This window comes from Chlorocebus sabaeus, chromosome 16 (genome assembly GCF_047675955.1).
Source record: "Chlorocebus sabaeus isolate Y175 chromosome 16, mChlSab1.0.hap1, whole genome shotgun sequence".
Taxonomy (NCBI): Eukaryota; Metazoa; Chordata; class Mammalia; order Primates; family Cercopithecidae; genus Chlorocebus; species Chlorocebus sabaeus.
In genome coordinates this window covers 48470983-48486384 of record NC_132919.1, presented here as the reverse complement: position 1 = coordinate 48486384, position 15402 = coordinate 48470983, and the positions used below count along the sequence as shown (strand labels likewise).

Genomic DNA, 15402 nt, shown 5'->3' with positions numbered 1-15402 from the left:
TTTAGGGGGGAGGGGAAAGCCATGAGGGGGCACCCCCCGGAACCCCTTTCCCAGGCGCGCGTTCTCCGCTGAAAGAGGCTCAGAGAGACTCTTTCTCTGGGATCTTAAGTGTGGGGGCTGCCGGCTGGGGGGCCAGTCCGGCCCAACGCCGGAGGCTTGGAAAAGAGAGTTGGCAGAGGGAGCGGACTACGTGCCGGGCCATGGCCCTTCTGCCGGGGCCCTGGACACAATGACCTCTTTGCCCTGCCCCCTCCCCGGCCGGGACGCCTCCAAAGCTGTCTTCCCAGATCTCGCCCCCGTCCCGTCGGTAGCGGCTGCCTACCCGCTTGGCCTGTCCCCTACAACCGCAGCCTCCCCCAATTTGTCCTACTCCAGGCCGTATGGCCACCTCCTGTCCTACCCCTACACCGAGCCAGCGAACCCCGGAGACTCCTACCTGCCCTGCCAGCAACCCGCGGCACTCTCTCAGCCCCTCTGCGGCCCCGCAGAGCACCCTCAGGAACGCGAGGCAGGTAAGTTCGGCCGTGGCGGCTCTTCCCACCTCTGGGGTTCGGCTCCTGTGTGCCCCTAAACTTCTCCCTCGCCTGGTTGGACGCAGCTAGCGGGATTCAAACCTTACTTGGATTCCCTGGGAAGTGGTGGTGGTGGGGGGGAGGGTGAAGGGATGGGGCGGGAGACACGGTGGGAGGGGCGGGGGAGAGTTGATCTATGTCTCCTTTCAAAACCGACCTGGTTTCGATTTGCAGTTGTGTAAAGATGGGCGAAAGGGCTCCCTTCCCCCCCCAACCTGGAGCAGCGGGGCTGTGCATACCTACTAGTAACGGAAAACTGAAGCACTCCAGATGTGGGGATGGGGGCCTAGTCCTTTGGTCAGAAATCCCCCCCCCCCGTCCCCCCACCACAACCCATCCTGCACTCCCTTCCTGCCCCATGTCGCCCCTCTCTGGGTTAGTCTCAGAAAGCAGTGATCAAGCCAAACCCTGAAAAACAAATCAAATCCTAGTGAGAGGGCTGTAGACATCGAGGCTTATTCTAGGCTCTGTCCTCTCCCTTCCCTGGCCTTACCTGCTCTCCTCAGACCAGGCCTGACCTTGACTGGAAGCTGGCCTGGCAGAATCTGGAACTAGGACCCCTCCATCCATTGTTCCGAGAAGGTAGCCAAAAGTTGGCCAGAAAGTCCCTCATCTTTCCCTGACTACCTCAGCCTTCCAGCCAAAGGAGAGGCCATCGCTGTCATCTCCACTGTTTGGCTTTGGGGTAGGTTAGGCCACAGATCCCGTTGCCTGGAGCAACTCTGAGCTCCTGAGAAAGTGCTCACTGGAAGGCCTCAATGAAGTGGAGAACCTGGCCCATCTTTGGGATCCTGGGTCTTGCAGCTGAGCTGACATACAATGTGGGTATGGCATTGTCCACAATCCCATCTGCACTGGCTCCAGCTTAGCCTCCAGGACCCTGGACTCTCTGCCTCCATCTAATTGCCCACCCCCTCCCCCTGCAATTGTCTTTGGCAGTCTCTTCCAAGGAGGCATATCCACTAGGTGACTTCACTGGAGTCAGCTCAGGACCAAGACATCTTCCTCCCTTCTCCTGTGGCTCTGACATGCTCACAAACCATCCGAGCCAGAAGTGACCCTAGGATTTGGAAGCTCAACTTTTTTGACGTATAGATGGGCAAAGCATGCGGCCAGGAGCATCGATGTTAGGGATCTTCCTCCAACCCTCCAGAAGTTAACTGCCTTCAGTGACAGAACTGTGGCTGTCTCTGCTGGGCTGCGGGGTATGGTTGGAGCAGGGGCAGTTGCAGGGAGGAGTAGTTCTAGTTTTTACAAATGAATCCCTTTGACTGTCCTTTAGTGTATGCTAATAAGATGTGTTTGTGTTATGCATTTGGGGACTAGGGTGGGAATACCATGACCTTGTCCTCAGGAGAATTGCTCGCCGTAGGGTTGGTGTTGTCAGTCTTGTCTGACACATCCCTTGCCTTCCCTTTGTTTGATCGAAGGACAACAGAGTGGAGAGTTCATTTTCTTTAAGGACTTTCCCCCATCCAACGAAAAACCACACACACCCAGATTTCCTTCGAGTACATTTCTAGCATTTCTCTACTGGAACTAGTGGGTTCGGGTGCTCTGGAGTGGAGGGCGTGTGATCGAGAGCTTGGGGTCCTCCTTTTACTTCCACTCTATGTCCACTCCTGCCTTGGGAAGAGGTTTGGCTCCAAATGAGCGGCGCCACCACCCCGTTGAGTCGTCTGGAGCAGCGGGCCTGGAGAGAGGCCTTGGGGCTCCATGATCGCGACCCGGGCAGATCCAGTCGTGACTTGCTGGAACTGGGGTAGGGAAAGACAGCTGTCAGGGAAGGAACTTGGAGGGGGTCTGCTGGGAGAGATGGGGCGCGGAGGGCTGTGCGAATTCAGCAACCGGGTTGGCCTCAGAGACTCTCTGCGTCGCCGCTCGAATTGCACAGTCCACGCAGCCAGAGAGGCGCGGTGGGCTCTGGGCTGCCAGCCCAGAGCTGCCAGCAGTGGGGTCGAGGCAGCGGAGGCAGGACAGGCGCGGGCGGGAGCGGAAACCCAACGGTTTTTCTGGGAATTGGTTGAGGCAGGGTCGAGGAGGGAGGATCTCAGAAGCCCGCAGCGCCCGAGGCCACGGGTGAGGGATGCGGGGGAGGTGACGGCAGCTGGTGACCGCGGCTGGCCGAGGGCGGGTACACTGACGTGTGGAGGGCGAGCCCGACTAGGGGAAGAAGGTGGGGGGACGCGGGCGGACACAAGCCGCTCTCTCTCGGCTCAGGTCGGCTGGACAGACCTGCAGGGAATGCGGCGAACGCTGCCCTAAGCCCCCGGGCATTGCGGCTGTTTCATCCGCCCTACTCCTCCCATCGCCTGGGACCTCTCCAGCGTCCCCGTAGAGCCGCGCAGGTTAGGGTGGCCGGCTCGAAGAACGGAAACCCCTCGGCCCAGCCCTCCCCTGCCCCTCAACATTCTAGGGCCGGGCTGTCCCACGGCCGAGATTCCTGGAGAGCTAGGAGGGCCAGAGCTGACCAGATCCCCCGCGGCGGCACCGCAGTGCGATCCAGGAGTGGCCCTGCCGGGCTGCGCTGCGCGCTCTCGGAACCCGGGTCACCTTCCCTGCCGCCGGAACCGCTCTGTGTGAGCCGCCCAACGAAGGAAGGGGCTGCCCCACGCAGACCCGGCTTCTGGGGGTCCCTGGAAACCAGCCGGCCACGGTGTGGCGGGGCAGTGATGGTCACTTTTCCTGCGGGATGCGCCTGAGCAGAGGGGCAGCCCGTTACAGTAGGCGAGGCCAGGGCAAACCTGGGGTCTCTATCCGCGCTGTGAGGCTGGGATTCAAGGTCCTTTCAGCCTGGCCTCTAACCCACCCCGCTGGCCGCAGCCGGAGTCTGCCACGCGGACACCATCTCAAGCCTCTGAGCATTGCTCTTGAGTTCCCTCCGCCTGCTGTGTCCTTCCTCTGTCATCTCTAGGCCTCGGCTCAGCCCAGGACCTAGCCTTTCTGCCCCGCCCCACCCCAAGCTGGCGCCACCGCCCGGGGCTGAACTCCGACCTCCCACCGCAGGCGCCGCGGTACCCTGGCTGTGGCCCTCGGCGCTTTCTTCCTAGGGTCACAGAACCCATACGAGTGGGCGCTCCCTGGGAGCAGACCTGCCCCTTGTGTCACCTGGCGCTGTGAACGTGGGGGTTGAATCGCTCCACGCGGAAGGTAGAGGGCAGGGGCCAAGGGGGCGATCCTGGTGGCTGCGCTTTTTGATAATTGCCGCCGACAGCTTGCAGACGAGATGCAAATAAGCCTATGAAACTGCCCATCCTACCCCCTCGCTCCCTCCTCGCCCCCTACACCGTGTTGTGCTGCCCACCAGACTCAGAGAAGCCGCGGCCGTCCCCGGAACCCTCGGAGCGGCGCCCTCAGGCTCCAGCCAAAAAGCTCCGCAAACCGAGGACCATCTACTCCAGCCTGCAGCTGCAGCACCTAAACCAGCGTTTCCAGCACACGCAGTACCTGGCGCTGCCCGAGAGGGCCCAGCTGGCAGCGCAGCTCGGCCTCACCCAGACCCAGGTGGGGCCAGTGTCATCCTTCCCCAGCTTTCACCTTCCCCACACGTGTTCCCTGGGAACTCATCCCCCAGCCCCAGCTGTGAATGACTGATGGCGTGGTGCTGTGGCCCTGTTGTCACAGTTCTCCAGGGAATGTTCATAGCTGGCTGTTAGTAAGCCTTGGGGGGAATGTGTTGAAAGGTGTGCATGTAGGTGCGGGTGGGGTGGAGGGGGTCAGGAAGAGGAGGGTACGGCAGACAGGGAGACATGGATACTAGCTCAGAGGCAGGAACTCAGGAGACTTCTGGGGCCGTGGGGGACTGGAGCAAATGTTCCCAGCCTCTTCTGGTCTCCCAGGACTGCACCTACACCTGGATCCCTTTCCCTTTCTCGAAACTTTTCACACATACCTTCCTCCTGATCTTTCATTCTTTCCCCTTTTCTCCTCAAAGGTAAAGATCTGGTTTCAGAACAAACGCTCCAAGTATAAGAAGCTCCTGAAGCAGAACTCTGGGGGGCAGGAAGGGGACTTCCCTGGGAGGACCTTCTCTGTATCTCCCTGCTCCCCACCCCTCCCCTCCCTCTGGGATCTACCCAAGGCAGGGACTCTGCCCACCGGTGGCTATGGCAACAGCTTTGGAGCCTGGTATCAGCATCACTGCTCAGATGTCCTGGCTTCGCCTCAGATGATGTGAATCTGGGGAAGGGCGGGTCAGACCCCCAGCCCTCCTGCAAAGTCCAGGACCCAGGCAGTCCACCTGCACCCCTTCTGGGCTGGGAGGACACCAGCTCCAGATGGGTTTTCTCTGGAGGACAAGCAGTTAGAGGAGAAAAAGGAATGGGGCAGAGGCTGTACCCCTAACCCAAACATCTAAATCAAGGACCTCAGCCATAGTCATTGTCCCTACCACTACCATGGACTGGACACCTTCCCTCCAGCTGGACAAAGGCTCTGGAGAGAGAGAGCCATTGGCTGGAGTTGAGACTGTCCCCAGGACCCTTGGTCTTGCCACTCCCCCACTCCTTCTTCCCTCTCCCTCTTTCCCCTCCCCCTGCCTTCTTGAAAAGGACTGAATCCCCACTACAGCCTGGGTGCAAAACCAGCAAGAAACATTAAGTATTTTTTTTTTTTCTTTGTGTGCCTTGGGCCTTGCCTAACCCATTTGTGAGCAAAAGCAGAAGTGGACCACCATTAGCTCCCACCCACCCAGCGATTTTTCCCTGGAGGTCAGCCCGTTACCCCCATAACTGATTTACCTACTTACTAACATCCAGGAAGGTAGAAGAGATGCAGAGAAATGTGGAATTTGTGGACCTATGGGTAATTTATGCTCTCCTCCAAAAAAGAACAAAAAACCCTCTTTCCCACCCCCCCACCCCCGTCTCCCCTTTTTGAATAGATATTGGATCCAATTATACATATAATTAAATAGGTATTTATTGAGCAGCTCCCTCCTATTCCCCATCCCTAGTCCCTAATGAACCCACGGGCACACACTTTTGGAAACCTGGTAACACTTGGGGGGAAATGGGGACAAACTAGCTCTCTGGATTAGTACGGGTATAGACACCCCCAAATAGGTGGGTAGGCCTATTGATTCAGCTCCTTGCAGCTGTCTCTGTTCAAAGGAACTGTGCAGATTTAGAACGAATCAGAGCTTGAGCTTCACACCACCAGCTTCCAGAGATTAAAGTTTGTACAAAACTTTGCATTCTGGCTGTGAGATGTGTTTGTTTCCTGACTTCTTATGGGTAGGGCCTGGTCACACATCTCTTCTGGCCCATCTGACTCTTCTACCATGGAATTACAGGCATCAGAGGCACTGGATTCTAGATTTGTCTTGGCCACTAACTAGCTTTGTGATTCTGGCTTTGGAATGTTCTAACAACGTCCACAATTTCATATGCTCCCATGTGAACCCAGGAGATGCTCATGCAGGGTCTGAGTGCTCCTCCCCAGCAGATGCTCTCCTGGCCCAGTTCTAGAGGGAGCCAGGCACCTTACAGTCCCTAGGCCCCACCTTTAGCCCAGGGAGAGGCCCTGTTCACCTTGAGAGAGGGCACACCCACAGATCCGGTCCAGTCCTACCTGGAGAAGTGTGCTGCTTGGGGGCAGGATGGCCTCAGCTCACCTTGGGGAAGGAGGAGGGGCAGGTCTGAGAAGGAAAACACCAAAAGGAACTGGAATTCTCTTCCATCCAACAAACATTTGGAGACCCTGGGCTCTGCTAGATCCTCGGGATACCATGGTGACTGAGGCAAACGAATGACCAGACGCTGGTGTGGTGAGTTCCAGGCAAAGGAAAACACAGATGGAGGCGTGGGTATTGTCAAGGGCCTCCAATTCAGGCTGGGCCAGGGGGCTCAGTGCTGGGCGAGAAGGGCGGGCGGCCTGGGGAGCAGCAGGACCTGACAGACTCCTGGCCACCACACCCCACTGGACCACGTAGCACCACCCCCACTCCCACCAGGATCAGCAGGATAAGGAGTGCCTTGGGAGAGGAGCTGAGGACAAGGGTGGCAGAATAATTCAGGGAATCCAGCCCAGCATGGCCTGAGGGGCTGGGGGAGGGGCCTCCAAATCCAGGCAAAAATCTTCCAAGTTGAGCTTCCCTCTTACTGCCTAGACCTGTTCCCAGACACTGCAAACTGGGTGCCTGCCCCAGTTTGAAAAGCCCTCTCAGACACTTCCAGCCAACCTCTGCAGGCCAGAGAGAAGCCCAAATTGGAGTCATATGTAGGGCAGAGGGGTATGAAACCCCCCAGCTCCTGATGCCTACAGTCAGTTCCTCCTCAGCCCCTATTCCTCACCCTGTTCTGGGTCAGTGACCACCCTTATTCCACAAAACACATCCAGAGGATTCTCTTGGGGATGGCACACAGCACGGGTAGACCAAAGCCAAGATCCAGGAGTGGTGAGGAATGGGAGTGCCAGGAGGACAAATATCTTCCACTTCCTCCAATGCCTTCCCTTGCTCCAAGCCCCAGGCTCCACCGGCTCTCTCACCCCAGCCCCAGTTCTCTCCTCTTGGTCTCCTCTGAGGCCACAGGCCCTCCGGGCAGCTGTTCCCGCCCACTGCAGGTTGCACACTCCTCTTTCCACAGACCCGAGATAAGATCTACCGCCCCATCTAGGAAAGCCTCCAAAGGCGAGATTAATTGGACAGCCCAACACAAGTCACATTGTTAAAACAACAGCCCAGGTTGTAAAGTTAAGTAGCAGAAGGAGTGTAATTACTCTCTCAGCTAGAGGCCAGCTGAGCTGACAGCGTCCCCCTCCCCCGCCCCCTTCCTTCTATCTATCCTTTCAGGGGAAATGGGAATCTCTTTTCCATTCGGGAGCTGGTCCAGTTTCCCTGAGCTCCTGGGTGGTGATGGGCCTGGAGCCCCCGGTGGAGGAGGTGCCCGTTCCCTTGCCTCAGGCCATCAGTGTTGTAGAAGGAGAACCCCATGGTTCCTTTCCCTGGGGGAAACCCACTGGAAAAATTGGATCAGTAAGGGAGGGGGGCCAAGACTGGATGGTTAAGAACAGAGGCTTTAAGCTACAGAGAGTCCCAGCTCTGTCACCTTCTAGCTGTGTGACTTTTGGTGAGTTACTTAACCTCTCTCTGAGCCCTGCTTGTTCCCATCTCCCACCCCCACCCAAGATGTGAATACTAATAGGACTTGCTTTGCAGAGTGATTGTGATGACAAAATGAGATAGTGCTTGTAACATGCTTGACATGGTGCCTGGAACATAGTAAGCACTTAATAAATGGCATTTACAACTGCTGTTATTATCGGGGGATGAGAGGGGAGGGGGTTCAGCGAGGGAGAATTCCTACTGCCATCCATTCACCTCTGCCCCTGGGAGAACTGCCTCCTAGGAGGGCAGAGGAGGAATGAGGCTGGAGAACTCAAAATATCGCTGGTCACCATCATTCGAGAGCTGGATGCGGGCAAGGTCCCAAATGCAGAAGACGCAGCACAGTGCGTCTGAAGTCAGCTGAAACTGGAAGACGGGAAAGTGTGTCCAGAGAATGTCCAGGGTACTACTACGGGAAAGCTGACTCGGGCTTCCCCCCCTTTCTGGGCCACTCACCTTCCCTCTCCCCATATACTATTTTAAGTCATGCCTCCATGTTTTCTCCCAGCAAAATGAGATTTAATTAATTCAATTAGAGCAATTTTGGGAGCGGCTCCTGAAGGCTTTCAATGTGAGATAATTACAAGTAATTTGCTGCTGTGAAGAGGAAAAGGGCACATGGGGTCTGAGGGGAAGGGAGGTAGCCCCCTCCTCACCAAATACACACAGATCTTGAGGGATTCCACACTGCAATCTTAACTGCCCTCCCATTGGCCAAATTACTTGCAGGTGGGAAGAGGGAGAATGTGGTGGTGGTTGAGGGGGAAGACACCCAGTGACAGGCCGCCCCTCCTCCACCCCAAAATCTGAGGTGGGGGTGGGGAGCTGGTTGTTCCCCGACAAAATGTCTGCAAAGCCATAGCAGCTGATTACTCAGCTCCAAACCTCATTTGAGTTTGGATGCCTGGACTTGCTTCTGGGATTGTATCCAGAGAGTGAATGGAATGTTATCCCAGTAGCTGAGGCCTGTGTAGACGGGGGCCTTGGAGATCAAGGACCTCCCCAGAATTTATAAGGGACGTGGGTAGAGAGAGGAAAAGTCTGAGAAGGTGGACAGTGATTTCCTGCTTCCGCCAAGAAGCTGACGGGACTCTCATTTCTCTCCTCCCCTGCTCGAAGTCTGTCTAGTTTCTGCCTGGTGTCTAATCTCAATTCCTCCCATTATAGTGATGGCAAAGCTCCTCTCAATTGAATGTACAAGGCTTCTTCCTTCCAAAAGGCATCCTACAGGTGTTTCCCATCCCCACTGCCCCTGGGATAACCCTTTCCTTCCCAGGCCTCACTTGGCCAGGAGGAGGCAGGAGGGGGACATGATGGAGCTGAGAGGGAACTAGAGGTAGAAGCTGGGAAGCAGGGGGTTAAAACGAGGTGTGGGGATGGGCTTCAGGCCTCTGCAAAGACCTTTTCAAGCCCGCCCATGAAGGAGCTGGCTTTCAAGAGACTAGGGTTCCCCTTGACCTGGGAGCCCCATTCCAGGAGGTGAGTAATGTTTTAATAATGATGGTTGAAAAGAAAAAGTCACCGACCCCAAAGTGTTTCTCTTTCATATCTTCCCCGCTCATTTCAAGGTGGGGTAAAGAGGAAGAGTTCCTTCAGCTCTTGTTTCTCCTCACCTCACCCCACCCCACCTCGTGCCCCTGCCCCTTCTCTGAGCAGCATGGCTGTTGGACCTGGGGAGCCGGGAGAAGTTCTATCAGTGAGTCCTTGGGTGACTGCTGTCTCTCCTTCCAAGATGAAAACACTTTGAGAGCGACAAGTGGCCTCTTCACCATACTTCCGCTTCCCCATTTCCTGGGCTGTGCAGATTGCTTAAAAAGGGGGAATAGGGCCGGGCGGGCGCGGTGGCTCACGCCTGTAATCCCAGCACTTCGGGAGGCCGAGGTGGGCAGATCATGAAGTCAAGAGTTGGAGACCACCCTGGCCAACATGATGAAACCCTGTCTCTACTAAAAATACAAAAATTAGCCAGGCATGGTGGCGGGCAACCTGTAGTCCCAGCTACTCGGGAGGCTAAGGCAGGAGAATCGCTTGAACCCAGGAGGCAGAGGTTACAGTGAGCCAAGATTGCACCACTGTACTGTAGCCTGGCAACAGAGCCAGACTCGGTCTCAAAAAAAAAAAAAAATTTGGTGGTGGGGGTGGAAATAAAAGGCCCTTCTACTCCTAACCTCAGAGTGCAAAGGCCCCAGAGAAGTGCTTGGAGACAAGCAGGTCCAGGGAGCCAGGCACACAGACAGCGCATGTGCACACGTGAACCCACAGAAGATATATGCACACAGGTAGGTGGACACACAAAATGGGGTGCAGGGAGTGGGCAGAGCCACACGTAGACACATGTGTACATGAAGCATTCCCATGGTTGTACATGGACATACACAGAGAGACGCCCTCACAGCTTATATACTCACAGAGAAAAGCACAGCACAGCGAAGCACCGAAAGGGAAATGCCCAGCGACTTGACCATAGGCAGAAACAGACATGCCTGCCCAGAAATATACAGACTAGCTTCCTTGTGTGCAAGCACATGTGTGTAGGCGGGGGGCAGTCTCTTTTTCTCTATCTCTTTCTTCTCCTGCCCCTTCCCTTTCTCTCTCTCCCTTTCCTAGCTCTGCATCTATTTTCTGGGAACATTTCCCTGGTGAGTGGTTGAGGAGAGAGGCTGAATAGCCACAGAAATCTGATAATTTTATTCTGAGTTGATTGTTTGTGTTCCCTGAAGCTTTGCCTACTTCTTTTCCTAAGCTCTAGCAAGAAGAGCTTCTGTCCCCAGCCCTTCCTGGTACAACTCATGGCTCCCAGACATGTCTTGGAGTCCAGCTCTGCCACAGGAACCCAGAGGCTATTTAAGGGGGCTTAAGTGGCCTTTCCCTCAGAAGTCTCCACTGATCCCTCTGCCCCCCTTCCCTGACATTGACTCCCATCCAGGAAAGCAGGAAGGGTCTTGGGATCACAGAGTGGTGAGGAAGGCACAGCTCTGCGAACCAAAGATCTGTACCTGATACTAATTGCTGTGTTACCTTGGGCAAGTTACATACCCTCTCTGCAACTCAGATAATTTCTCTTGCTAAGTTCTGGGTGCAGGGACCAGAGTGGGCTAATGTGTGTCTACCACCACTTTCCACTCTAGTCTGGGGCTTTGTAAGGCAGACCCTGTCTCTACCATTAGACTAAGCTCCCCTGTGCCGCAGATGGGATGCATCCTATAGCTGGCTCTTCCCAGCCCCCCAGTTTGATGATGCTGAGGTACTCAGGCCCACTGGCGCCGTAGGGGGCATGTCTGGCCAGCTCAGGAAGGGGAAAGGAGTCGGCCCCAAGCTTCCTCCAAACATCAAGCTTTCTGATTCAGTGTCTCACAGTGCCAGGCCTTCGGCCTCTCTGGCCCAAAAACGGAGAGATGACTTCATTTCCAGGGGAGGGTGCCACTCTCTGTGGAAGAGATTCCTCTCAGCTCTGTATGAACCATTCCTTTCAGAGTTTAGTTGCTCGGGGTTAAGCCTAAGGAAGATCATTTTGCCGCCACATGAGATTTAACTCAAGCCTGTGGCCCCCACTCTCTCACCCTCTCCACCTCCAGCTGATGTAACATAGAGGCCACATCATGAGGTTGGCGCACACATCTGGATTATCCCACTTCCATCAAGAGGTTCCCTGGGCATCTCCTCCACCTACAAGCCCATGCCATGATTATCTTCTCTGCCCTGGTTTGCACCTTAGCCTGACCCATTCAGACTTGTACTCCTTCTTCAGGCTGGAGGTTGTCAGAGAGAGCTGCATGGGCCTCCCCTCTCGGACTAGGGACTCCAGGGCGCCCTGGCTTCTTTCTCTGCCTGCTCACCCCTCCCTCAACCCTGATGCTCCCACTCTCTTTGGGGTGGAGAGGCTCAGCTCATGGGGTTGGGTAGAGGCCTAAGAGGGGATGGGGCCACATGGCACTTGCCAGGCCATGTCCTTCCCACTGCCCGCCTTGCCTGCCAGAGAGCCACGAGACCACTCCTCTCGGGCTGAACCCAGGAGCTGCCTTCTCTGTCTCTGCAAGCTGGGGCCTGCTGCAAACTCCTCCTCCCAGCCCTGGAGCCGCCGGGAATTCTTTGCTCCAACAGATCCTGGGGGAAGCCAGACTGCAGGAGGCTCCTGACATGCCTCTGCCCAGCTCCTGTCACATTCCCCAAGCCCAGGGGGATCAGCTGGATCCACCAATGCAGGCCTCTTCCACCCCTTGTGACCCAGGTCTTTGCCTTAGCTCCTCAAACCCTCCTACCTGCCTTTCTAAACCTTGAATTCTGTCTTGGGACTCATCTCTGACTTTGGATCCCTCCCATTCCCAGCCCCTTGGCAGCCCTATCCAAGCGATAATTGTTATTCTCCCAACCCCCTTGAAATAAGATTTACCTCCTCCTCCATAGAGCCCTTATAAAGTCTTCAAGGATTTGCACTCTGAGATGCAGGCACTCAATCGAGAGGGCTTTGGGCAAGTCATTTCACATCTCTGGGTCTTTATTTCCTCACCTATGCAGTAGGGCCAATGATCAAATGATGCCTCCAAAGGTCATGGAGACAAGGAGAGTGCACCCCTAGTAATTTGTGAAAAATACCAGGTATGCTAGGAGAGATGGTGGCTTATTCCTTCACCCTGGCTAGACCAATGGTGCTGGAAGTGTCTCTCTTTCCATCCCCCTGACTTCTCTGACCCACCAGTTCACCATATAATGGAGAATAGTCTAGTTCTACCCCCAGGAACACAAAACAATGAAGAGCCAGATTCCTGATTCAAGTCCAATTCGATGGCCTTGGGCAAGTTTCTTAACTTCTCTATACTGCACCTTTCTTACCTGGAAAATGAAGATGAGAGCATGTGCTTCTTAGAGTTTTTGTGGGGACTATAGGAGTTGAAACACAAAAGTCAGCCAGGCACGGTGGCTCATGTCTGTAATCCCAGCACTTTGGGAGGCTGAGGCAGGCAGATCACTTGAGGTCAGGAATTCAAGACCAGCCTGGCCAACATGGTGAAACCCCGTCTCTACTAAAAATACAAAAAAATTGGCCGGGTGTGGTGGCACACGCCTGTAATCCCAGCTACTTGGGGTGCTCAGGCAGGAGAATCGCTTGAACCCGGGAGGCAGAGATTGCAGTGAGCCAAGATCGCGCCACTGCACGCCAGCCTGGGCAACAGAGCGAGACTACATCTCAAAAAAAAAAAAAAAGTCACAATAATACAGTAAGTATTCAGCAAGGATTCATAATTATTAGTATCTCTGACTGACAAGTAAGGAAAACACTCTCTGTCCACAAGGAATCTTGCCCAAGTACCAGTTCCTCTATTGCTCTTCTCTGCTTGAAAGTCCCTGTTCCCAGGTGTCAGGAGAGCCGAGTGGTCTAAGGAAGTCTCTATTCCCACCAAGCATCTTTTTGGGTTGGAACCACCTGTGAGTAAAGCCATGGAGTGGGCTACCTTCCTCAGCCACCCTGTCGTGTGGGTGATGGGCTGGACAGAAGCTGCTTTGTGACTAGTAGAGGAGGTTGTGCAGGAGGCTGGCTAAAGAGTGAGGATGTCTGACTGTGCTCCCTGGTCCCTCTGAACACCTCAGGTGGGAAGGCAACTGAAGAGGGAAGTCCATACAGTGCCTGCCTGAGTCAGAGCTAATGCAGAGGCAGACAAGGCCCCTGACTTCTTCATTCATGAAAGATTGCCCCCTCCTGTAACCCCAGATTTCCTCTGACTACGCCAAAAAGCAGAGATAAAACTATCTCCGGCTGGGTGCGGTGGTTCATGCCTGTAATCCCAACACTTTGGGAGGCCAAGGCGGGTGGATCACTTGAGGTCAGGAGTTCAAGACCAGCCTGGCCAACATGGTGAAACCTCGTCTCTACTAAAAATGCAAAAGTTAGCCAGGTGTGGTGGCGCGTGCCTGTCATCCCAGCTACTTGGGAGGCTGAGGCAGGAGAATCACTTGAACCTGGGAGGCAGAGGTTATGGCAAGCCGAGACTGTGCCACTGCACTCCAGCCTGGGCAACAGAGTGAGACTCTGTCTCAAAAAAAAGAAAAAACAAACAAAAATCTCTTTTTACTGATATTCGATTGTATACTTAGAAAACTCAAGAAACTCCAGGGGAAAAAATTTTCCAGAATTAAGAGAATTTGGGCATAGTGGCTAGATATGAGATAAATATAAGACATCAGTAGCTGTTCTTTAGTAGAGCAATAAATAAGGAAAAATATTCCTTTTAAAATGGAAACGCAAAACAAAATCTTAAGCATATAGATGTGGAGGCCAGATCTTTAACTGATCAGTAACTGAGATACATAAACCCCTGTCATCATCCCTTCTGCTGGTTCTAGGCACATGGTGGTTTCCTGGGTGATCATCCTTCTATCTGAACCATGAGATCAAGAAGCACTTTTCCAGTAGAGGGAGGAATTTTGTAGGTGACCTCCCCTGACAGAGAAGAAAGGGTCAACTTTGGACTCATGGAGGGTACATAGAACTCCCTGGGTCAACTGAGGAGGGACACTGAGGAGTGTCCTACCTGCTCATGGCTGATTTAATCTAAAACTGACAGTACAGGCCGGGCACAGTGGCTCATGCCTGTAATCCCAGCACTTTGGGAGGCCAAGGCGGGCAGATTACTTGAGATCAGGAGTTCAAGACCAGTCTGGCCAATATGGTGAAACCCCATCTCTACTAAAAATACAAAAATTAGCCAGGCGTGGTGGCGGGCACCTGTAATCCCAGCTAATCGGGAAGCTGAGGCAAGAGAATCCCTTGAATCCCAGAGGCGGAGGTTGCAGTGAGCCAAGATGGCACCACTGCACTCTAGCCTGGGTGACAAGAGTGAAACTCCATCTCCAAAAACAAAACAAAACAAAAACCTGACAGTACAGTTTGTTGAGCTTCCATCATTGTGTTAAGCCTTTTATATGTGTTATCTCATTTAATTTCCTCAGCAGCCCTGCAAGAGAGATATGGTTAGCTCCATTACATTGATGAGGGAAAATCAGGCTCAGAGAGGGCAAGTGACTGACCTGAGGTTACACAGTCTCATTGATCTCACCAACAAAATGGGATAATAATGCCACTGACCGGCCGGGCGCGGTGGCTCAAGCCTGTAATCCCAGCACTTTGGGAGGCCGAGACGGGCGGATCACGAGGTCAGGAGATCGAGACCATCCTGGCTAACACGGTGAAACCCCGTCTCTACTAAAAAATACAAAAAAAACTAGCCGGGTGAGATGGCGGGCGCCTGTAGTCCCAGCTACTCGGGAGGCTGAGGCAGGAGAATGGCGTAAACCCGGGAGGCGGAGCTTGCAGTGAGCTGAGATCCGGCCACTGCACTCCAGCCTGGGCGACAGAGCAAGACTCCGTCTCAAAAATAAATAAATAAATAAATAAAAATAAAAAAAAAAATAATGCCACTGACCTTGGCAGGTAGCTGTGAGGAAGAAATGAGACACTGCCAGTGGAAGCTCCTGGCATAGCGCTTAGCACACAGTAGGTTTTCCATTAGCACCGTCCCTGCCCAGATCTTGGGAGGATCTCTCTGCTCTTGGGAGCAACTGTCTTCTGCTTGCCTTCCTTTCCAGCCCCCCTCCTGCTCCCTCTGGCCTTCTGACTTCTTCAGTTGCCCACCCTCCCCTCGCTGAAGGCACATCATCCTCCCCCACTCACCATCAGTGGTTCCTGAGCTCAGGGCAGGCCTGACTGACCTGGGGGGTGGGTGTGGG

General features: G+C 54.4%; 1 protein-coding gene and 1 pseudogene across 1 annotated transcript; both read left to right on the top strand.

Moving 5' to 3' along the window:
- Nucleotides 1–51: 51 nt before the first annotated feature.
- On the top strand, nt 52–5837 carry DLX4 (distal-less homeobox 4). Its single transcript, XM_008011549.3, has 3 exons — nt 52–512; nt 3880–4076; nt 4507–5837. The coding sequence occupies exons 1-3, from the start codon at nt 230–232 to the stop codon at nt 4747–4749; spliced, it is 723 nt and encodes a 240-aa protein (XP_008009740.2). The 5' UTR covers nt 52–229; the 3' UTR covers nt 4750–5837.
- LOC140708797 (uncharacterized) lies at nt 2222–3895 on the top strand (annotated as a pseudogene).
- Nucleotides 5838–15402: the final 9565 nt, after the last annotated feature.

What these genes read in the sequence shown, in the direction of transcription:
- DLX4 (XM_008011549.3), top strand. Translation starts at nt 230, where the DNA reads ATGACCTCTTTGCCCTGCCCCCTCCCCGGCCGGGACGCCTCCAAAGCT. An exon ending in CCCTCAGGAACGCGAGGCAG is followed by an intron (nt 513 to 3,879) that starts GTAAGTTCGGCC and finishes GCTGCCCACCAG; the next exon opens with ACTCAGAGAAGCCGCGGCCG. An exon ending in TCGGCCTCACCCAGACCCAG is followed by an intron (nt 4,077 to 4,506) that starts GTGGGGCCAGTG and finishes TTCTCCTCAAAG; the next exon opens with GTAAAGATCTGGTTTCAGAA.